The sequence below is a fragment of the Anoplophora glabripennis genome, unplaced genomic scaffold (assembly GCF_000390285.2).
Source record: "Anoplophora glabripennis isolate ALB-LARVAE unplaced genomic scaffold, Agla_2.0 scaffold1966, whole genome shotgun sequence".
Taxonomy (NCBI): domain Eukaryota; kingdom Metazoa; phylum Arthropoda; class Insecta; order Coleoptera; family Cerambycidae; genus Anoplophora; species Anoplophora glabripennis.
Window position 1 is genome coordinate 1 of NW_019418040.1, and position 23,787 is coordinate 23,787.

At 33.6% G+C, this 23,787-nt stretch overlaps 2 protein-coding genes across 3 annotated transcripts; one reads left to right on the forward strand and one right to left on the reverse strand.

Moving 5' to 3' along the window:
• Positions 1–7,676: 7,676 nt before the first annotated feature.
• On the reverse strand, positions 7,677–11,722 carry LOC108916402 (mitochondrial intermediate peptidase). Of its 2 annotated transcripts, XM_018722647.2 has the most exons (5): positions 11,250–11,722; positions 10,930–11,192; positions 10,593–10,859; positions 8,989–9,416; positions 7,677–8,913 (listed from the first exon to the last, which is right to left on the reverse strand). In XM_018722647.2, the coding sequence occupies exons 1-5, from the start codon at positions 11,394–11,396 to the stop codon at positions 7,988–7,990; spliced, it is 2,031 nt and encodes a 676-aa protein (XP_018578163.1). In that variant the 5' UTR covers positions 11,397–11,722; the 3' UTR covers positions 7,677–7,987. The 2 variants fall into 2 exon arrangements, with proteins under 2 accessions (XP_018578163.1, XP_018578162.1); XM_018722646.2 differs by having other exon boundaries at positions 7,677–9,416.
• Positions 11,723–12,306: 584 nt separating this feature from the next.
• On the forward strand, positions 12,307–23,006 carry LOC108916401 (gelsolin-like). Its single transcript, XM_018722645.2, has 8 exons — positions 12,307–12,413; positions 12,711–12,983; positions 21,098–21,172; positions 21,230–21,298; positions 21,440–21,857; positions 22,000–22,411; positions 22,467–22,713; positions 22,768–23,006. The coding sequence occupies exons 2-8, from the start codon at positions 12,720–12,722 to the stop codon at positions 22,933–22,935; spliced, it is 1,653 nt and encodes a 550-aa protein (XP_018578161.1). The 5' UTR covers positions 12,307–12,413; positions 12,711–12,719; the 3' UTR covers positions 22,936–23,006.
• The last annotated feature ends 781 nt before the right edge of the window (positions 23,007–23,787 follow it).

The window sequence follows — 23,787 nt, forward strand, 5'->3', positions numbered from 1 at the left end:
TCAAAAGTTAAGAATCAGTAGAAATAAGTTGGAGTTAAAGACTCTTCCAAGTCATAGGATGTCGTTATTTGTCTGTGTTATATCATTGTGTATCTTTTGCGAGACGACTTTGTGTTAGAAAAATGCAAATATAACATTACAAAAATTGTTGATTACTTCAGCTGTGAATGACCATTAAAATATCAGTACAGACGGATTGTAGATGAAGCAACGTCCCGTTGTATTCCTAAGGTCGGCGGTTCAATCTCAGACGAGGTTACCCCACGATATTTTTTTCCGTTACTGCCGTAATTTAATTTTAAATATGAACTCGTATTTTTAAACCTTTCTATAACAAAAAAATATAAATTTTCAAATAGGTTTTTTATATACAGGGTGTCTAAAAAATTGCGTTGAAATTCGAACGGTCCAGAGGCTCCTATATATTATTTCAGTTTATTTATTGCAATATTTTTATGAAAAATCTTATATCGTAGTAATCATATGCTTTTGCAAAGGTATGTACCGAATGTTTCATAAAAATGACACAGGTGAACTTTGATTTTACTTATCTTTTTACTTTTTCTAATGTTTTTTAAATCTTTTCATGAAAAGTTATATAGTTACTAACCAAAGGGTTTTTTTGAAAATCCATATAGGTACTGCATGTTCTACATAACTGACACAAGTCAAAATTATCGTGTAGAGGCTTCTGTATATTTCAGAAAGGACCCCGCACAAACCTTATGGGAAATTCCGTTCGGTTAATTTTAATGAAAAGTTCGCTAATGGACAGTTTCCGAGATATTCGATGTTAAAAGTTGATAATGCGAATGCGTGTGAAGCACGTGTTTAAATGCTTATTGGTCTTGTAAAAGCTCCATGAAGCTTAAACACTGTATAATACGTATATATTCGTGTAGATAGTGCGTATCTATTCGGTTGCGTGTGTGTGTGTGTGTGCGTGCGTGCGTGCGTGGGTGGGTGCGTGCGTGCGTGGGTGCGTGCGTGGGTGCGTGCGTGCGTGGGTGTGTGTGTGTGCGTGCGTGCGTGCGTGCGTGGGGTATTCTCTATTGTTTGTTGAGCTGTATATTTTTTTTTTGTGTTTTTTTATGATTATTGATAGANGCTTCGCATTAAATTGCTGAGCTCGCTTTTGTGCGCTACTTGCAATTCGTAGCCTTGTCTCTGCAACGGCCTTGTCAGGGTCAACAAAATTATCGCTGAGCAGGGCATCTCCCAAAAACTGCTGTGTAGCGGCTAATCTCGGATTTGTTCCAAATTGTAGTACAGTCGGTGGATAACCAGTTACTGAATGAATCGTTGAATTCAAATTATCTTCTACAGCAGGTAATACTGTAGTCCACGTATGCTCTTTTTCGGCTGTGAGTATTGCTCGCATTAAATTGAAGACTGTGCGCATAACTCGCTCAACTTGCCCGTTACCACGAGGCATTCCAGTTGCAATATGATGGAGCTGCACTTTACGTTAATCGAGAAAGTTTCGAAACGTAATTGAAGTAAATGCAGCTGCTCGATCAGCAATGATTCGCTTAGGTGTTCCAAGTTCTTCGAAAACTGATAGCAATGCACAAATTGAATCTTCAGCCGTTTTCTTTGGAATTGGTTGCAATCGACAAAATTTTGAAAAGGCGTCAATGATTACCAAAATTTGAGTACATCCATTCGATTTTACTAAAGGTCCCGCATGATCGATATGCCACGTGTGTAAAATATCGTCCGGTTTTTCTCCGTGTTGCCAAAGTCCTATTCGCCAACCAGAATGCGATTTCCCCAAAGACACATGATCTACAGTTCTTAATATACTTTTTTAAACACTGTCCCATTTTTGGCCAATATAAGTCTTCTCGCATTTTTGCAATGCATTTATCAAAACCGATATGGGATGACTCATCGTGGTATAATCGCATTGTTAGTAAACGTGCAGCAGTCGGCACGAAACACCTCGGCGGCGTTGTTTTGGTTATAACAATATTGTTTATAACAGTGAGATTTGGGTCAATGTTCGGTTCCTCTAATACCGCACGGCAAAAGATATCATTATTTTGAAACTCTCGTAACGTCCCTACCTCCGACATTTTGTTTACATTTAAAGTTTTCAAAACACACACTTTTAGAGCACGTTCATCGTCAATAGGATTTCGACTTAAATAGTCCACATGAGCCATCTTAGTCCCTGGGCGGTACTCAATCGTAAAATCGTAATCTTGTAATTTAACCCACCAGCGCGCAACACGGGGGTGTAAATCTTTCTTTAAGGCAGTTGCCCGTACTGCGTTGCAGTCGGTATACACTGTAAAATGCACTCCATACAGATACACTCGAAAATGTTCAACGCCTTCCACTAAGGCCAGTGTTTCCAAATCGTAAGAATGGTATCTCGATTCATACTCCGTAGTTCGTCGGCTGAAGTATGCGACAGGTCGGGTTACACCATTTTCTTTCTGAAGGAGCGCAGCTCGAATTCCCACCGAACTTGCGTCAGTATGCAACTCACAACTTAATTCTGGATTATAAATCCGTAGTACAGGTGGCTCAGTTAATTTATCTATAATTAATTGTCTGGCGTTTTCACACTCTGAAGTCCACTTGAAAACATAGTTTTTGCGTAACAACGCTGATATGGGTGCCGTTAATTTAGAAAAACCCTTAATAAATCTACGAAAATATCCGGCAAGTCCCATAAACTGACGTACTCCTTTCACATCTGAGGGTGGTAGCGTACAAAATAAAGCCTTAACTTTCAGCACACTGGGACGGATTGATCCTTCACTTATACTGACACCAAGATATTCAGTTTCTAGCACGAAGAATACACATTTATTGTAGTTTAAGGAGAATCCGTGAGTCGATAGCGCACATAACACTTCCGCCAACAACGGACCAGACTCATCGTAAATTGAGCACTGATTGGAGTCTTTTACTAGTTGACCTCTTTCCATTGCGGCTCTTTCTAATTTAATCTCGAAGTATGGACTCTGGGCTCATGTTTTCAAAACTAGAACACGCATGCTCTTTTCGTTGTCCTACTACATCTTCTTATGACACTTTCAACTGAGCTTCAGCACTTTGTCTTTCTTTTAACACGTTTCTTTCGAATCTTTTTACTGTCTTTGGATTTGACTAGAAGGCACTTTGTAAGTGCCCATTTTTATATCACACGAATCGCATCCCGGACAAGTTCGTCGACTGTTCACTGCACCTGGCATTCGTTTAACATAGGATTGGCGTTAGGGTCTGTATGATACCGATTTGTCATTCTTCAGAAAAATCTGCAATTTTCCTGTTGTGATATAGAAAGACGTCTCTCTCTGCAACAAGTGTTTTATGCTTTTAATTGTAGGCTCGTCCAGTCCTGACCTTTTTTTGTTTATTTGTAGTATCTGTAAACATTTTTGGGATGTGACCTAGATCATGGTATAATTCTGAACCGTGAGCGCTTTTCTTGACGCGTAGATGACCTTGTCAAATAACATCACAACCAATAACTAATAACATTCTGGAATTAGATCATCGGTATTCAACTTATAAACAGAATTTCAAAGTTACGGTCGCCGAAACAGTTATAACCTCGCACGTGCAGATAATATAAACATTTTTCATTCTTAGTCTTAGAATTGATAGATCAGCAGCACTATCATGGAGGTACGCAAAGTCATTGCTTTGTTCTTATAAACTAAAGTAGGAACTGGAAACGTTGCCAAGTCGCTTCCTCATAATGAGTGTAATATTTTCTTAGTTTTCACACTTGTACCAACAATTGTTTGTTACAAGCGTTCTCAATTCTTGCAGCTCTGCGTAAACGTACTTCTCCTTTGATGGTTGTATTATTTTTCTGTTGTTGTCATGCAACACTTGTGTTGATGCTGCAGTTTTGCCACACTTAGCAAGTCATCTAAAGTCACGAGCATTACTATGTTGAACAATGTCTTCGATAGCGTCTGTCTAACTCACTTAACACTTTTAAAAGCTCTTTATTGGGTGTAGATTGTTGTTTATCAATATCTGATTATGGTTTCCACAACAATTCATTATGGGATCAGTGAATAGCAGAGTAATGTCAAAGTCGTTAAGGGATTTACAGTTGCTATTTTTTAACTAGCTGCTACGTAAACTCGTGCACTAGGAATCACAACAAAAAGGTTTTTCGAAAATTTATTCTTGATTTGGCACTGGATTCCAGCCACAGTAGCAATAGCTTCTTCTTTTTAGAGTTTGTGCAGTCTTTGTTATCATTAATACGATACATCACCCACATTAAGTTAATTTTTGAACTTGTGGCAACGTCGATCCACTCTTCTATGAATTGGTATCGTCTGGATTGAATTCGGTCAATCAGCATGATGTTATAACAGAAGCTGAAACTTGCGCACTCGCTACATCTGACATGGAAGATGAACTAGGCGTTGGCTTGGTCGCCATATTGGATTGACAAAATAATATTGGCAATTGCTCCTGTAGCAATATTGATGTTGCTTCTTACTGTGTTTGTTGCACGTTTTTAAATCTGATTCANACTAGTCTCGAATAAAAATTATTTGTTCATTAATCATTATTGATGTAATACTGTACCTAATATTCTCTGAATTATATATATATATATCTAAATTCCGTACAAGTCCTATATCTAAAAAGAGTAAATTTATGCATTTTTACCTATTTAAAACTATTTAATACTATCTTACAGATTTTGGTGTCTTTCTTTCCAGATTAATTTAAGTGATTTAGCACGTTTTGACCTTTTTTTAGTTTTTCCTAAGCTTTTCGGCATTGTGAAATAAACACGCAATAAATAATAAACACAGTAAATATAGTTCACAACACAAAGGTCACTAATAATAATAATAACTAATATATAATAATAACTAATTAATAAAAAAAGTATTAGTACAATACACAACTCACAAACTAGAATAATATTTACGATGTCAAACGACGCAGGACACATCAATATCATAAATGAAATAAAAATGAAATAACCAAACTTCATAAAAACACGGTTCCCGTTTTTTGTGCAAATTGTATGGCGTTTTTTTAAACCTCATTGCCGATGCCGTGTACGAGGACATCTATAATGACATGTTTGCATTATTTAATGTATGCTAATCAGTACCATCTACTGGCGAATGGCTAGATTTTATTAATGGAGAGTTACCGACGAGTAGATTCTCGTCTGAAAATTGGGTTCTCAAATTTATGCAAGAAATTAGGAAAAGGGCATCCAATCGCCATCTAAGAAGTGTTACGACTTTAGCTCTCGTAATCCTGCTCTTAAATTCTACTTCTAGTAGAAATTCTACAGAGTTGGCAACACTGTGCGCGTGCGCCGCATCTGGGCTTACACAGTGCAGGTTGTGGTTGTTTAGATATTTCGTGGAAAAACTCACTTGAAGAAAAACTGGTTTTAATTATTTAGGTCGAGAAAAGAAAACAATATTTATTTTAAAGGAAATAAATATTAAATACGTATATAGGTATTTTGCTAGATTCCCATTCAGGGTATTTATTAATAATTTATATTAAAATTTACATATTAATTAATACTCGCGTTTAATACGTATTTGTCTTGTACCTATAGATATAATTATGAAAATTCATTTTCAAACATATGGGAAGATGGGAAATAGGTATATTAGTTATTTTGACAATTTTTATTTCTCTTTAGTGCTACCTCTTTTTTCTCTGGAAAAAACTCATATTTTTAATAAAATAGGGTAAAAAATAGATAGGCAGATTTTCATATTTTTATACCTATTTAACTTTACTGAATTTTTAGTAACTAAACTGGATTATTGTAATACACCTATCATTAATAATAATGCTAATAGAAATTTGAATTCGTTAAAAAGTGATTGATGTGGGTATGATATAGAGCTACAAAATATGTACGTCATATAAGAAATTATCACGACAGCCGCCTACACAAATATTCCTTACAATTAGGTGCAAGCTGCAATCGTACGAGTTGTAATACGAATGATAATGAATCTAATTTTTTTGTTAATAAAGTTTTGAAGCAGATAAGTGAGAGGTAAAAATTTTAAAATAAATCAGGCTATCTGCTACATAATTTTGAATATATTCAATTTTTGTCAAACAAAAAAGTTGTAGCAAGAAATAACTTAAGAGGATTTCAATCGCCTCCAAGGGGCAGAAATTTTCGAAAGTGTCGAGAAGTTGCACATGCATTAGTAGAAAATTTGTATAAAATTTGACAATTATACCTTTTTTGGTATTCAAATTATAGCCGCTATTCCATATATTTTTTTGAAAACTTTGAGAAGCTGTATCTTCCAAGGGGTACATTTTACCAAGATCATTTTTATATAAAACATTTTCTTTTTAACTGTAGATTCACCGGTACCATTATTGTGGTACTTGTTTTGAAAACACCCTGGATACATACATATATGTATATGACCATGTGGTTAGATTACACAACTCTGTCTTTAATTGGTTGTGTAGAACAGATAATTTAAAAGTCGCGTTTACCAGGGGACAAAGGGTGGTTTTTTTCGATGTGAAGACTGCAGCCTTAAAAGTTCAGGTCTGATGAAGGTAATGTTTATGGGCCTGGAACCAAAAACAATGAAAATAAAAAAGTTATAATCTTAAGAAAGCCTATTTTGTTTTACAACAATGAGATGCCGTGGTCTTCACCCGCGAGGGCTATAAGTTTGCCACGAGTAGATGGCAAAATTTACTACACACGAGATTGTTTACAGGTGAAAAGTAATCCGGAGGACGTGGCCATTGTTTTATTATCAGAGAGGGAATCTTTTGTAATAAGGGGATGCACCGTAATTACCAGCCCTTGATTGGTCAATCGACGCAATGGACCGTTCCACTTCACTGAACGATAAATCCGTTAGAATAACGTATTACTAATGGGGGGCCGGAAAAATTTCAAAAATTTAAAGTATATTTCCAGAGGCGGTCTACCCCTAACGCACCCAGGTTCTCTGAACACGCGGGGGATGGTCGGTTTTTGTTCAAATGCTTCCGGCAAGGGGGGAAACCACATTAGTGGGCCGATTATCAGGCATTCCTCATGAATGTTTTTGAGCAGGACGAATTGACATTATTTTTATCAATATTTTGAACTACATTCACATAATTACAGCAGGCCATGGAATACCGACTAGAACATTGTAATTGGTTCAACAAATGCCACTTGATGCTGATTGAGGCTACTTAGCCAGATTTTTAATAAAAAAAAAACAAAACCATTCTCCAATAAATCACCCACAAAAAAAATCACAGCAGGCGATGGAGCACCAATAACTAAATCACCATAATTATTTTACAAGTACATCTAGAAGATCACTATACACCAAAAAAAACTTCAGTTGAATCATGTGTCTCAAAAAAAATATTAGGGGGGCATCCTAATTCTTACTGGGCCACGAAGATTTAAAACTTAAATCTTGTATTTAAGAAATTATTCTGTGTTAATAAGTTGATAATATTAGAGATGCCGAGGTTTTAAGTGATGCCGAGTCCTTACTCAGCATCACTTAGCTACTTAGTCAAATTTTGAATAAAAAAATCCCTAAAGTGGTTTTGCAAAATGAATTGTACACAGCAATAATCACAGGATCATATGGTATTTATGCAATTCAGCAAGTACATCAGAAGGCTATTACACAAAAAAAAATTCAGAGGGTTGTCCCGATTCTTGGTAGGCCATACTGTATATTAAAAAAAATCCATTATACAAAAATACTGTTCTTCTAATTCTAAAATGTATATTTTCAGTTTAACTACTTTTACAATCAAATACATGAATAAACACTAAATTATATAAAAAAAAATTTGCTAACTCAACAAATCTTTAAAGGAGATACATAACGTTTATCTTGAAACTTAAATGACTTCAAATTAATTGGCTGATCCAATTAGAGGTACAAATACCAATATCTACATTAAAGGAAGCACTTTCGAGATTGTTTAGAAATTGCAGACGAGCAGATAGGTATATAGATTTTTAAATTTTTTTACCTAAAACAAGATCAACTTGACTTTGGTGATAGTCAATTTCATTTAAAAGAGAACGAGCTAGGATGTCCGGAGTAGGTTCCACCTGTAAAAAGTCTGTTATTAAATCTTTAGGATGTTTACCACCTCCATAAGCGAGACATTCATGACGATATTTTTCTCCTTTTTCACGACTGAAAGGATCATTTTCAAAATATGTTTGCCAGATTGAGTACGCTAAAGCCCTCGACACTAAATATGAGTAATATTTTGCTCCGTAACCAACTAAATGACTAAATCTAAGCTGCCATGCAGTATTAGTAATATATGGCAAGCCATAGTAAGATTTCTGGGTTTCGGCTAAAACTTCTGTTGTTGAACCTTTTAACGGATGCTTTCCATGATAGGCCTGATCTATTGCAGCGTAAAATATTTGTAACTGTGTTTCGCTAGCAGTAAATAAGCGTTTAGATGCACACAGTCTTCGTAGCATATCCTCAGATATTGGCTGTTTAGTTTGAAAATGCTTGGCAAATTTTTTTAGTACCCTATGATCAGAAGAAAAGTATTCCATTAGCACAGACGGAACTTCGGCAAAATCAGTACTGCACCTCGTACCAGTTACATGCTGGTATTGAGTACGTGCTAACATTGAATGCATAGCATGGCCCATTTCGTGAAATAAATTATCAACCATATTAGGTGACAATAACGATGGACTCGACCATCTAGGTGTTGGTAAGTTTAACATGAGCACAACGATAGGTAATTGATATGAGCCATCAGCGAGTCTTCGACCACCCCTAATAGTAAAATGACAGTCTTGATTCGATTTTCCAGTTCGTTCATAAAAATCACAGTAAATATAACCTAGCAGTCCTTCAGTTTCGTGTATAACCGACAACTTGTACACATCAGAGTTCCAAACTTCTCCACCTGAAACTTCTGTATTAATAAGCTGAATTCCATATAATGATTGAAACAGTAAATTCAACCCATCCATACAAGCACCTAAAGAAAAATAAGGTGAATATTCTTTAGATGATACTCTAAACCAATCTTTTTTCGCCTTTTGGGTAAAATATGGAACATCCCAGGAACCTAAAGGAGTAAATAAATAGTTTTCCACTTTCTTCATGTTTTCCATGCATTCAAAATCAAGTTTCGCCTTGTACCATATGCCTTGAGATAATTTATACAAAAAAGTCTTCACTTTGGTCGGATCATCAACTGTAGCTCCACGCAGTGCTCTGTCTGCATATGAAGAAAATCCACAAATTTCCGCTAACTCATGCCTTGCCGTAAGTAATTCATTTAGAATTAAGTCCTGATTAGTATCTGGATAAAGAAAAATCCTGTATGCCATTTCACGAGCTGTAGGGTTTAAGGAGTCGGTATATAAACCAGAAACTATTATTTCATCATTATCACTAACAAATCTGTAAAAAAAAGTGTAAATAAACAAAATAATAATTAAATATATATCCTACCTAAGGCTTTAGCCATAAAATGTAGAAAGCATAACTTGCCTTAAAATATTATAAATAGAAAAAAATTATTATAAAAACATCAATGTAACAGTTTTGTTTTCAAAGCAAGAAAGTACTGAAATTAGTCTCTTTTATTTAAGTTTCCATTGCAAATTATTTTTTATTAACAATTATGATAGATAACTACTTAAAGCATTTATAAAAATGTACAATCTTGTTGCATGTTGCTAGGATTACTTAATGTTTTTGATATATGTACATAGTAAAAATTTTATAGTACTAATTTATGATATAATAATAGTAATAATGTAAAGTAAGTAAACATTTTATCTATGAGTGGAAGAACAATTATTTGCACGGCTATTATCAAAGGTTATTTGCAAACCATATTTTTCTATTCATTTTTGACAGCCTCTATCTGGAAATTGTTTGTGGACAAATAATAAATATTATTATTTATATGAATATAATTTTTTTTGTAAATTTGTGACTGATCAAGAATGTCAGGGTGACAGTATCATATAACTTTTGAAAAATCCTATAACTGCTAAAAAAGGACTAAAGAAACACCAGATTGGGGGTAGTTTTGGTCCGTTGCAGGGGGTTGCGAGGGTTGGGGAGGGTCCTGATCAATGGATTTGTGATCAGCACCTTTGAAAACAAGAGGGTTTGGATTTGTAGCTGCAATAAATACTTTCCAAAATAAGCCATTTTTGCATTCTTTCAGTATACTAACAGTTAGATGCAATCTCATTTGATTCGAAGCAATGAATTTTGAACCTTATGTAAGCATTATATCAGAATGCGCATGCGTCTTACTGCTGCAATCTGTTTTGGATTGCTCTAGGAACAAAATAAACTGCTCTAACATCACGTTTTACTATTAATATATTCGTACAATGCATCGCATAATTAGATACACAAGGGTGTCTTTTATAACACAACCATTTCTATTTAAGATAAAATGGCCACATCCGAATCAGCTTATTTCTATTTGTGGTTGTCTAAGTGTCTTGCATACATCGCAGATACGACTTGTCAATATCTAGCAATATGCAACAGCTAATAAAAATGATGAATGATAAGTGTGCAAATTAATAACCCAATTTTATAAAGTCTACCTACACATCTCTGACATTATTTGGTAACAGACTTTTCTTAACCATTCTAGGGCTGGCCGTTCCAGAAACAAATTGGTGTCCAAGATTAAGTATGGCATCATTCAAAGATACAATTCTGTTTCTTTCCCATTCTGATAAATGAATACCACACTGTTCAAAATCAAAAAGAAATAATTTACCTACATGCTTGTCAATTGTTGTAGTTGCTTTTATGTCACCACATAATACTGAATGCTTTAGCGCGTTATACAGATCCACATTTGTATTTAATCTGAAAAATAATATAAATTACCTACCTAATTAAAATAGTTCTAAATAACATGAACATTTTTTATACTTACTTTTCAACAATTCCGCTAACTGCACAGCAAGCTTCTTCTGCAGCTCGACTATATTTTGCTTCCGGATGAGCTAAGCGAATAAATTCTGCTAAATCCGCTACTTGACATAAGGAATCTGACATATCATCAAATATTTCTACCATCTTCCTATGTCTTGATGCATTTAAAGCCTCATTTATTAAACTGTCTGTCTTTGAAATACATTGATCTCTTAATGATTGAAATCCTTCACACGCTTTCAACTCGTTAACACCAAATAAACCCTTAAATAAATAAATGGATACTTACACAATTAGGTACACACATTTCTAAGAACTTACTACATCTTGTCTTCGGAAATTAAATTTCTGCATTGGTCTTGTATTAAATGCCTCCGCTAACGGGGACCAAATTGATACATTCGATTTTAATACTGCACTTAATGTACACCACATTTTCTGTGATACAATTTGTTTTTTGAATATCATTGTTATGACAATTCACAAAATCAAACCACTCGGTGTTTAGTAATTTATGAAAGCTTAAATGGAATTTTACTAATTATTTATAACATAACCTATATTCCACATTCTTCGCTTAACATTTTTCTTCTTCATATCATCATCACATACTAACAACAGTAACAACTCTACCTAATCTATGATACTAACTTCACAGCTTAATATGAGCTGTGCTAACTTGTCTCTGTACTAACACTAACTAATACAATAATAACAATAACTTCATAGCTGTGCTGTGGTTTACAGAATTATTTGCATAAAGGTCCATTTTGAAGAAGTAGAAAAATACTTACTAAATATTATAAATAAATGAACTGTGACGATGGCTAAATGTCCAATGGGCGAAGGCCATAGAAAATATAGTACCTACCTACTATATTTTCTATGGCGAAGGCCAATTAAAGAAGTATTTCAGGTATGATCGGACAAAAAAACAAATAAGAGGTGGTTTTTCTCTACAAATTATTGTCAACGCCAGAATGCGACTCCTAAAAACTGTTTATAGATGGCTCAGAGCTGGCCTCAATTATTTTGAATGCTGATTGTTTCGTTGAATCTACATCCAAAATACCTATACACGATATTGCTATTGCAAGAAAAAAAAACAGGGAAATTAATTGTATCGTGGAAAGGTTGTGACTCCCAAAATCCACCTTTCTTGCGTGCACCTTTAAATTAAGGCAAATGACTAGGTACTGTAACTAAAGAAAAAGTCGAAATCAGGTTATCCAGAAATCGGAAAATATAATATATTGTTTGTATAATTTAGTTCTTTGCGAACTTTATTGTGAAATGATGCAGTTCCATTTCTTAATGAGATATCGTTTATCTGAAAACATGGTGACCTCCAGTCAGGTCAATCATTGATTACTATAAGAGTGGACTTATTTATTTATGTAAATTTAGTAAGTTTCACACTGAAAAACAAAGCACATCGTCTATGTTAGATAATAGTGAAGAAATATTGCTTAATCGTACAAAAAGGTAAGAAATTAAATTATGTTTTGTTTTTGTATTGTATACCTACTCTCTCTCTCTCTCTATATATATATATATTTCTCTAATCTATGCAGAATATCAACAATATACAATGATTAGAATGTTTATTTATAGTATAGCTGGTATAACGTACTGTATTGGATAGGAGTACCGCTGTCGATGTCTGTTAACATGACTGCCCCCCCATTCATTTATTTTTTATTTTATTTTAGAGAAATCATTTTGTTATATGTATAAGTTATTTATTTTAATCGCCTGGTACAAATATTTTTGTTGGTACAGAATTTGCGCATGAACAGGATGATGCAAACAGGTGTGCTACGTCGGCTCTTACGAAATGCCGTTCTCATTTTTTGTGCCTCAGCCGCCCTGTTAGTAACGTTTCGTTCGGATAATTGTGACGCACTAGCGGTAACACTAACAACCAGTAAGAGACCGTCCCAGTTTACATCAACTCTAGCAAAAAAGCAAAGAGCTGGTAGCAGTGGCAAAACTATGGACCCAGCATTTGAGGATGCCGGCCAGGAAGCTGGTATTGAGATATGGAGAATAGAGGTAAGAAAGAAAAGTTATAAAAATATACAGTGATCGAAAGTTTGTGGTAATTCTAAAACTTCACGTTTCAGTTTTAAAATATTAATTTCTCTTTTTAATCAGTTATAAAATGTTCCTATTAAAAATATTTAATCTTAAAGGTCGTTAGAGTGAAAACTATAGGCTTTTTACTCTCGCACTTACTGAACGTTAGAATTATGAAAACTTCTACTTTAGAAAAGAATATAGGTACATATATATTCATAACAGTAAAATATTGGGAGAGCTGCGTTTGTTCATGTTGCCTGTAGCCTGTGTATTTTATCGATTTTCTCTGTTCCATTTGGATCAATTTTATTCATGTAAAAATTTTATTGTTTATCTCTAGGAAAAGGGAAATAGGATTTTTATATAGGTACGTAAATTCCATTTAAACCGTTGACAAAAATTACGTGTAAATTAATTATACATATATTTAATTTATTCGATAAATATTAGTTTATCGATTGTACATAATAATTATACTACCTCTACTGGTATTGCTGATTAGCTGATTCAGACACCACTCGCGAATACCGCATGTGTGATGCCACTTTAATACATAGCAAAAGAACAAACCAAATAATATAACACTAAATAATTCGCTCCATTTCGATTAACCCATTGGCTTTTTCTATGCAATTATAACATTTTTTATTTTTATAATTTCTTGTCCAGTCATCTTGCAAATACCTACCTAATTTTAGGTCTGTTCCAACAAGAGTCAGGGATGGTTCCGAACCGTTTGAAATGTTTGGCCAGCTAAGTTCTAAATGTGTCTTCAGTGAATATATCACAAGAATTAGTTGGTGCACATTTCTGACGGTTTGGAACCAATCCCTGACTCTTGTTGGAACAGACCTGTTATTTTCTAAATCCTATCAAGTACAAAGCCTATTATATACCTATTCTAAATCTATACACAGGAAGTTTGGAGATCTTGGACGCTTTAAGTTTTACCCAAAGAGAATAACCTTAAATTACGCCTTTATTGGGGGGCGTTTGCATATTGTTTTTATTTTTATACCTGTATTGTATAGTACCTACCTAAACATTTAATGCTGGAAACCGGGCCGGTAGCGCGGGGTGGTAGACGCACAGGTTTAAATGATGGCGTTCACACTTATCTCGTTCCAATGAACTGCCGGATCCTGCTGCAACTTTTTGGTAACATTTAAAAAAATTTCTTGTATGTACCGAAAATCTTCTTGACAGAGGTTGCCGCAAATAACTATTTTTGTGATTCTATTGTATTTAATTGTGACATATAATCCAGTATTGGATAAACTTATACAGTTAGGCACATTTTTATGATGAGCTAATCTAAAATAATTAGATATGAAATATTCAGTATTTTATAAAAATCCTGCATTTGCATGATTAAGAATAGAATTATAATATGTGTAAAATAGGTTACTGATATCGAAACTTGCTCATTAAAATTTGTTAACTTATAAATATATTACATATAAAAAATTAGCATTAATAGAGTTGATAACGTTTAGTCGTTGATAGTGATAAACCAAATACCTACTTATAATCTCTTGTGCGCAATGCGCAGTTTCGTGTATTTATATAAACATTTATGTACACCACAAATATAATGATAAAAAGTTTTGAAATTTTGTAGTCATTTTATGATTAGGTCTTAATTTTAAACAAGTTGATAAATATTATTTATGATCGAATACGTTTACTGTTCGTAAATAATGTAGGTACTGCTATATACTTTTATATATCTGTTATAGATGGTAAATCGATAACATATTTACATTTTTGTTTTATGATTTTTTTCTCTGAAGCGACTGATTAACTTCCGAGAAAATTTTATCGATAATGCTATGAACTGTACCATAAATTTGTGATCGTTTTATTTTTGTTATCACATTTAAATTTAAATGAGACTAATTGTCACTGTGAGAGGAGATTATAGTCCTTGAAATAGAAAAATGCGTTCTTACTTTTATATTTATTGCCAAGAGTAAACAAAAATCTGAAATATTTGGTATTTTTATGTAGAGAGATATAAGAATATACCTATGTTAATGATAAGTCTTGCCAGACTTTAATGGCGTATTCTACCGATGAAAATAATCAAATTTTGCCCTATACAAATTTTTGATAGGACACTTCCCTACGGAGAAACGCGTATTAAAAGTTTCAAATATTTATATTATTTTTCCTATAACTTCACTTGCATAAAAGATTTACAGATAAAATTTGGGGGATGATATTTTTTTAATGGAGACTATTTTTTCATGGATAACTTATTCCAAAATACACTCCAGTGGCGTAGTTACTGGGGGAGTAGGGGATTACGTACGCCACTGGTTTTTTAAATAATTTTCAATGTTTTTAAAATGTACAATCAATTTGTAGCAATAAAGTATACGTAAAATTTACTGCTCTTTAGATAATTGGGAAATCAAATAAGAACATACTTAAGTACATACGTTGCTATTTGCCAGTTTCTATTGATTGCTAAATGTGTAACAATAAATTCAATACCTAATATTTTTGAGAGATTTCAAAACACTATACATCACAAGAAATGTTCAAAATGCTGTCCTTGGGATGCAATGCATGCTGCGCAGCGTCTCCGCATTGATCGTCTTGCACGCCTCATAATTCCAGCCGTATTGTTAAAATTGTTATAATTAATTAAGTAAAACGTAAACAAACCATCATTTTCCGTAAAAAAATTAAAAAACTATGCATCAATCATCGTACATTGGATAAATGAATTTCATTTTCAACGTATCCATATGGATACGTTGAAAATGAATATATTCAACGTGGTATATATATACCACGTTGAAAATGAAAACACATAATAATATTATATTGTGAAAATTTATCCAATGTACGATGATTTTATTTATTTTTTTTGATCAAACTAAAATTCTTGTCAGAGAACCAAATTATAACAAAAGATTAATCCAAGAAATGATTCAAATAAAAAAAAAATAAAAACAGTATTAACGACAAAACTGACATTAAAAACTTAAGTCAAATATATCATAATTTAATCAAATAATAATAATAATTACGTTTTAGTTATTTCCACTTATTATCATATAAACAAATAACATTTAAAATAGTTTTCTACACATTTAAAATATAATTTCTAATAAAATTACTAGATGTCCTTTCTGTTTTTAATTTACAAAAAAAAAAAATTCACCGCTAAGCGTACTACCTGTTTTCGATTTTATCATAATTATATCGCTCATTTCATTTCCAACGTATCCACGTGCCTATTAAAAATATTTTCCTGGTACGCTTACAACATTTAAAAAATGCAAGCTTTTTTCAAATTTAAAATGAAAAAGCACAATATTATATTGTGAAAAATTTGTCCAATATAAGATGACTTATGCATAGTTTTTAAAAATTTGCATAAGTCACCTGCACCTATTCGTCCTATACGTCTCATTTAGGTAATTGCGCACATTGAGCGAGTAATGTGGAGGAGCTCCGTCTTGCTGGAAAATCAGTTCGTGTTCATTGTAAGTAGGGTCGTCCTCTATGATATTTGTTAGAGCTGGGTCGATGACATTTTGTAGTAAATCCAAGAACATATCGCCTGTCAAATTTCCAGGAAGGAAAAAAGGACCTACAATGGAATTTCCAAAAATACCTGCCCATACATTCAACTTCTGGGGGTGTTGGGAGTGTGTCTCATGGAAAATCCTTGGATTGGTATCAGCCCAGTAACGACAATTATGGCGATTCACTAAACCGTTCAAGAAGAACGTACACTCGTCCGAAAAACACACATTAAAGAGGAAATTATCGTTTATCGCTCGTTCAGTCATTATTTCGCAAAATTGCAAACGACGATCAAAATCGTCTTCATTTAGCTCTTGCACTAGCCGAATCTTATAAGGATATGGAATTTGTATTATTTTAATATTCGTTGGACACTTGTACGACTCATTCCTATCGCAGTAGCCAATTGCATTGTACTCGGCGTACTATCTATTGCCACTTGCCCCAATACCGCTATTTCCGTAGGTTCATTTAGTACCGGTTTTTCAACCTGCCTCTTTTTGTTATGAACGGAGCCAGTTTCGCGAAATTTGGCCACCAATTCGCGAACAATTTTTCCAGACGCATGTTTCTCAGGATGCCGTTGGTTGAACAGTTCGGCGACCCGATTTCTGCATTCATTGTTTTTGAAAAAAAGCTCAATAATTTCTACTCTTTCTGGAATTGAGTACACCATAATTAATCAATTTAAAAGACTCGGCAGTATTGGTACTCTTCAACTACAAGTCACAAGACAGTTATCTAGCAACTTCTTGTGGTCTATCTAAATACGAAACAAAAAGCGGACAATTTTTTGCTCACCAAAATCAGGCTAAAGAATTCGCAAATCAGAAAAAAACCCAGCGAATTCCTTTGAAGGAATTTACCAAGCTAATACCGTAAGTTTTGAAGTAAAATTAAATCGATTTTCGTATTTTTCAGTAAGAATCGATGTATAGAGAATTAAAAGCCCTTTCTAATGACCCCCCACCTGACCCCCATTCCCATTTAAAAAATTTGGGGGATGGCACTCCCACTTAGGGGGTTGAAGATTTTGCTATGCTTTTTGCGCCAAAAGTTGTCCCCCTCAGAAGCAAAGTTTACCTGTTTTTGGATTTTGCCGAAAAGTTTATTACTACCCTGTAATGCCTAATGCGGTACGTTTTCGATGGGCTACCCTGTATATATATATCAACATTTTGATGTGATGAATTCTGTACACCCAATCAAAGACTAGAATATAATATATAATTAGATATAGAATTTATTGGGACAATTCATCACATCAAAATGAATAAAAGAACGCGACCTTTCTTATTTGAGAGTTATTTATATAAATCTCCACGGGTGCCCAGAAGTAAGTTCCAAAATTTTAGACTTTAGACTTTTAGACTTTTATATAGGTACTATATAAAAAAAACGACAGGTTTTCACTTGGCTCTTAACAAACAATAATTCTTGGAAATAACTTTATAAAAATACAATATATGAGTTTTTATATTTTTGGATATTGATATGGAATGACGCAAAATGTAGTTTGGCGTAAATAAAAAATACGTGAAACGTGAGCTTAAATTTTATAAGTAATTTTTACGACTAATTATGAGTGATTATTTTTAGTGTGAATTAGGTATATTAAGAATTATGTACATCCATGTAGAAGCATAGAGAAATTAGTCCCAAAATTTTAACCACTTAGTTAACCCATCAAAAGCCACTTTCGTCCAATATTTTTTTCCGAAAACACTTGTTTTATAAGGTAAGATAAACTAATAAAATATATCTTTTTAAATAAATTAGTATCCTCATTACTGAGAGGAGGATACTTAATTCTTAACAAAAACCTAAGGCTTTCGGAAATATACATTTTTATTTCTGTGAAAAAGTTTTTAGTCGATAATTTTATTGTTCGACTAAATTTTACTTAAATACGTTTGATAGCTATTAAACATGAAAAATAGTGACATCCAGAGGATATTGTATGGTCAACACTATAATATGTCCCTGGAAAATGCGGTGGGATATCTGGAGAAGATCCTGATTTTTAACGTAACGTAAGATATCCCTCGAAAGTCCTATAGTTACTCATAGTCAGAACCGTGCACACCTGGGATCTGGGACATACGGATATGTCCCACATCAGATATCCTAAGGCAGTCTTTTTCAATGGCGGACCCCTAGCATTACTTTACAATGATCCGCGGACCCATAAAAAAAAAAGAAAAAAAACACTTTCAATAATCATACTTTTATTTGCAATGTTGTCAAGGGTCTATTTTGCTCCTCTCATAAGTGTATTTATGTTTATTTAATTTTAATGAGATGGTTGATGTTACCTTTTCGCGACCAAAGTCGTAATGTTAGGGTTGATGTTGCTTGGTTGGATCCTTAAATCTGCCTCTACTTGTAGCCTATTTCTGTATTTATTTTTTACATACACAAGAGTGGAAAAACCCTTTTCGCACAAATAAGTTGTGGGGAAAGGTAACAACTGCTTCAGCGCCAATTCCGATAACTCCTTATAATCAGATTTTTAATTTAGCCAAAATTTGTTGACGTACATTCTTTGAATGTTCTTTTTAAAATTGAATCACAACTTATTTTTTCGTTGTTCAATTAATTGGTTTTCCTGGGTAGATGACGGGTCTGTGACATCTGTAACATTTACATGAAATGGGTCCATAATCCAATTTTCACTGTGGTTTGGGTTTGGAAAATAATCCCGAAATGAGGACTTCAAAGCTCGAAGGTGCTCAATGATTAATTCTTGAGTTTCCTTTTGCAACATAGTCCCGCCAGTTGATAACAAATATGACGAAAGAGTAGGAAAATGATCAAAATTATCTTGAAGTGACCGATTTATCCATAAATCAAGTTCCGCTTCCACTTTTTCTTCAGCAATGAAGATATTGATATCATCTGTACCTTGTAAGCCTAAATTTAGCATATTTAAAGCGCTAAAGATGTCAGCTAAGTAAAGCTACCATGCAAAGCCATTTAAAATCATGAAAGTGATAGTGTACTTCTGACGTTGCCTGTTTTGTCCGAATTAAAAAAAAAACATTACGATTTCGTCTCAACTCAAAAACACGAGTCACAACTTTTCCACGAGGTAACCAGCGCACCTCCGCGTGCAATAGCAGCTGTGTATGAATGCTTCCAATGTCTTCACAAATCACACGAAAAATGCGGGAATTTAAAGGCCTAGCTTTTATAAAATTCACCACCTGTATAATGTCCACAACAGCTTTTAATTTAGCCGGCATATTTTTAGCAACTAAAGCTTCCTTATCATAGATAAGATATACTATTTAAGAAATTCCTTATGAATGCAGCAATGATGCCAGATGATTGATGGGTTTATTGCATTGACACGACCTTGAAGTCCTTTTTGCATTCCTGTCATAGCACATGCGCCGTCTGTGCTTACTGCCACACAATTATCCCACTTAATATTATGAATCGATAAAAAGTTGTTCAAAACTTCAAATATCGCTTCACCTGTAGTATTCGTATGGAGATGTTGATAGAACAAAATTGATTGATGCTGTTGTCATGCTTGTAACGGACAAATGCCAGTGCTCTCATCTAATTGCATAACATAATATCGGCTTGCTTTTACATTCTCAATCAACTGTTCTTTGATATTTTCTGACATGTCATCAATTCTTTTTTCTACCGTATTATTAGATAAGGATATTATATTTAATTCCTTTGCAGCTTTATCTCCCAACATAGCAGAAACCATGATTTTAGCGGCCGGTAATGTAAGTTTCTCAGCAATGGTATGAGGCTTGCCACTTTTTGCAACCAATAATGATACCTACTTGATAGGAAGCTAATACATTTTCATTGTTAGTTCCAATAGCTAACTTTTTTATGGCTCTTTTAGTTCGTTCTTGTTCATATACATCGTTGGATTCAGAAAATAAATCTGCACAATAATAAATAACAAAAAAACTATATTGCCATTTGAAAAAGAAAAGTTGACCATCACTTTTCAAAAAAAAAAAAAAAATAGTAAATGAACTCTAATAGGCTTGCTTTATAGTGTATTTAGAGCCATTTCATTTAATTTTTTGTTTTTTAAAATAAGACTTTAAATAACGGAGTTATGGCTTGCGGCGTTTTTTAGGAGACATACGTGATAGATATAGGGAGAGACAGATATAGAGATCTGATAGGAAAGCAACTGGAGATGGTCTTGAAATTTAAATATTTTTGAAAAAAAAAATCGACACACCCGAAGGGTTGTTTGGACGTGAAACCTAATAAAGTACCTAATAATAATTGACATAGTAGGGTTTTAATTGGCATTCATGCGTATTGATTACTTTACTGTAATTTATATAAAATCAAGTGGGTGTTAAAAAGTAATAAACTAAATCCCACTGATTTAAAAATAATTTTATAGTGTTGCCAGAAAACCAGAATTCCATTAATTCGTGAAAATAAAACGATGATATATCGGCTGTTTTTGTTTACCGTTAATTATCTATTTCAACACCGAATTAAGGAGAAAGCGTTTATGGATTAGAACAACGTTAATTTTGTTATTGTTTCAGGACTTCAAGCCAGTGCCGTATCCCAAAAATCAATATGGCAAATTATATACGGGAGATTCTTACATTGTGTTAGCTGTAAGTTACGTGTGACTGTTTAGTAAAAACACGCATTACAATTAAAATTATTTTTAGACAAAAGTACGAAAAGATGGTTCAAAAAGCTATGATCTCCATTTTTGGTTAGGGGCAGAAACTACCCAGGTGAATATATTTAATTTATTATTTCATACAGGTTTTTTAAATTCCATAAAATTCCATAAAAAATAATTTATTGCCCATAGATTTAAAAATAACCAAAGGAAAATTTTGTTAATTTTCTGGGTTTGACTTCATTATTTTTAGGACGAAGCTGGTTCGGCAGCAATTTTAACAGTACAATTAGACGAAGTTTTGAATGGAGCACCCATTCAACATCGCGAAATACAAGATCATGAATCCCAACTGTTCTTATCACACTTTAAGAATGGTGGTGTGCGCTATCTTCCTGGAGGCGTTAGCTCTGGCTTTCAACATGTAGATCCTAATGCTTTCGAGAAACGTTTATTCCAAGTCAAAGGCTCAAGAAATATTCGTGTCAAACAAGTTATACCATCTATTGCTTCTATGAATAATGGGGACTGTTTCATCCTTGATATGGGAAGAAAAATTTATGTTTATGTTGGTTCTAAAGCGAGACGAGTTGAGAAACTTAAAGCTATTAATGCAGCTAATCAAATTAGAGATCAGGACCATGCTGGAAAAGCAAAAGTTATCATTATCGGTAGGACTTGATTCTTTGAATGTATTAATAACGCAATTATAAATCTACTTACGCGTTCATTCTATAACATTTTCAATTACATATTTAACGTTATTTGTCTTAAAGATGGTTGGTAGAAAATTGAAATTGACTAATTTTGTAGATGAATTTGGTCCAGAGAGTGATTATGAGGAGTTCTTTGAAGCTTTGGGTGAAGGATCTAAAGATGAAGTTCCAGAAGAAAGTGCAGGAGGCGATGATGATGATTTTGAGTTAACAGAAGAAAACCAAGTGTCTTTATATCGTGTCTCGGACAATTCTGGTGCAATTCATATTGAAAAGGTTGCTCAAAAACCTTTAGAAGCTTCGATACTGGATTCTAATGATTGTTATATTTTGGACACTACAGATGCTGATTTATATGTTTGGATCGGTAAACAATGTGATGAAAAAGAAAGAAAGGAAGCTTTGCGAAAAGCTGATGAATTTGTTACATCCAAAAATTATCCTTCATGGACACATGTACAGAGGATTATTCAGGGAGCTGAGCCTACTGCTTTCACCCAATACTTTAGGTGAGAAATTACAATTTTTCAAACATTACAATGCGTTTTTTTTTTTTATTTATAGGTCATGGCAAGCTCATGGTGAACTTCATCCTCGTCTGTTCCGTTCAGTCAGCAGAGAGGGTCATCTATATCACTGCCAAATTCGTGCTAAAGGAAATAGATTCAAGTTGGAAACTATCGAAGATCATGAACAAGCAGATCTTAATGATGATGATATCATGATTATGGATGTAGGAGATGAAGTTTATGTCTGGATTGGCAAAGGAGCAACAGAGAGAGAAATAGAAAAGGGGCCCGTATTTGCCGAGGTGAAAAATTATATATTTTTTGCAACATATATATAAAAAATTGTTCTATTGTAGCGATTCTTGAAACGTCAAGGGCGAGAAGATATTCCAGTAATAGTTGTAAATCAAGGTGAAGAACCCTTTGAGTTTACTGGTCTTTTTCCATCTTGGGATCCTGAATTTTGGGATAATTTACCAGACGTTAGGGACTTTATTAAGAATGAAGATACAGATGAAGACTGAAAATGTTGTTAAACATTTTTTCTTTGTTAAAATTACTGTTTTATATAGGAACCTACTAATAATTTTTAACACTAAAAGCTTGTTTGTTTAGAATTCTTTAAGTTGGTGATTTTTTAAAGTGTCTTTATTATAAATAAATAATAATAATAACAATAAGAATATAATTGTAATTATTCTTTTTTATAAGTGATCTTAAAAAATTTCCTATATATATACAGGGTGTTTCATTTCCGGTGTGCCAAACGAACACAGATTATAGTGAAGGTAATTTTGAGTAAAAATGTTCATATCGACATATGTCCGAAAACGGCCCCCCTGTGGCGCTACGCCTCTTTCAAGGGGGCCATTAAGACACTAAATTTTTAATTACTCTCCACCTGAATTTTTTCAGAATTTTCAGAGGCCTAAACATTTTTGAGAAAATCGACGTACTATACAGGGTGTTTATTAATTGAATGCCGATACTTAAGGGTGTGAATCTTTGGGTCATTTTAAGAAGAAACCTTAATATCAACATATGTTCTAAACCTCTTAATTTTTGAGCTACAGGGTGTTACAGTTTTAAGAACAAATTTCCTTTTTTATTATAATTTTCTTATCACTCCAGATATTTTTATGAAATTTTGTACACACCTATTAATCATTAAGGAGCATTGTTTGATGTAAAAAATGTTTTAAAATCTTTGCCAATGACGTCCGTACGAGGTTTGGATTAAACATTTTTGAAGAAAGAAATAGTACGCCACTGCTTTTTCTAAAAACTAAAATTATTTTTAAAATCTCCATTTATTTTACAGCAAATTCGGTCCCTAGACTTACTCTTGTACGACGCACCATTTGCACGTAAAAAAA

Coding starts and splice junctions, on each gene's coding strand:
- LOC108916401 (XM_018722645.2), top strand. CDS start 12,720: ATGAACAGGATGATGCAAACAGGTGTGCTACGTCGGCTCTTACGAAAT. Junction 22,412..22,466: donor GCTTTCACCCAATACTTTAG/GTGAGAAATTAC, acceptor TTTTATTTATAG/GTCATGGCAAGCTCATGGTG. Junction 22,714..22,767: donor AGGGGCCCGTATTTGCCGAG/GTGAAAAATTAT, acceptor GTTCTATTGTAG/CGATTCTTGAAACGTCAAGG.
- LOC108916402 (XM_018722646.2), bottom strand. CDS start 11,396: ATGATATTCAAAAAACAAATTGTATCACAGAAAATGTGGTGTACATTA. Junction 11,193..11,249: donor ATTTCCGAAGACAAGATGTA/GTAAGTTCTTAG, acceptor TATTTATTTAAG/GGTTTATTTGGTGTTAACGA. Junction 9,417..10,592: donor CCAAATAATGTCAGAGATGT/GTAGGTAGACTT, acceptor TTTTTTTTACAG/ATTTGTTAGTGATAATGATG.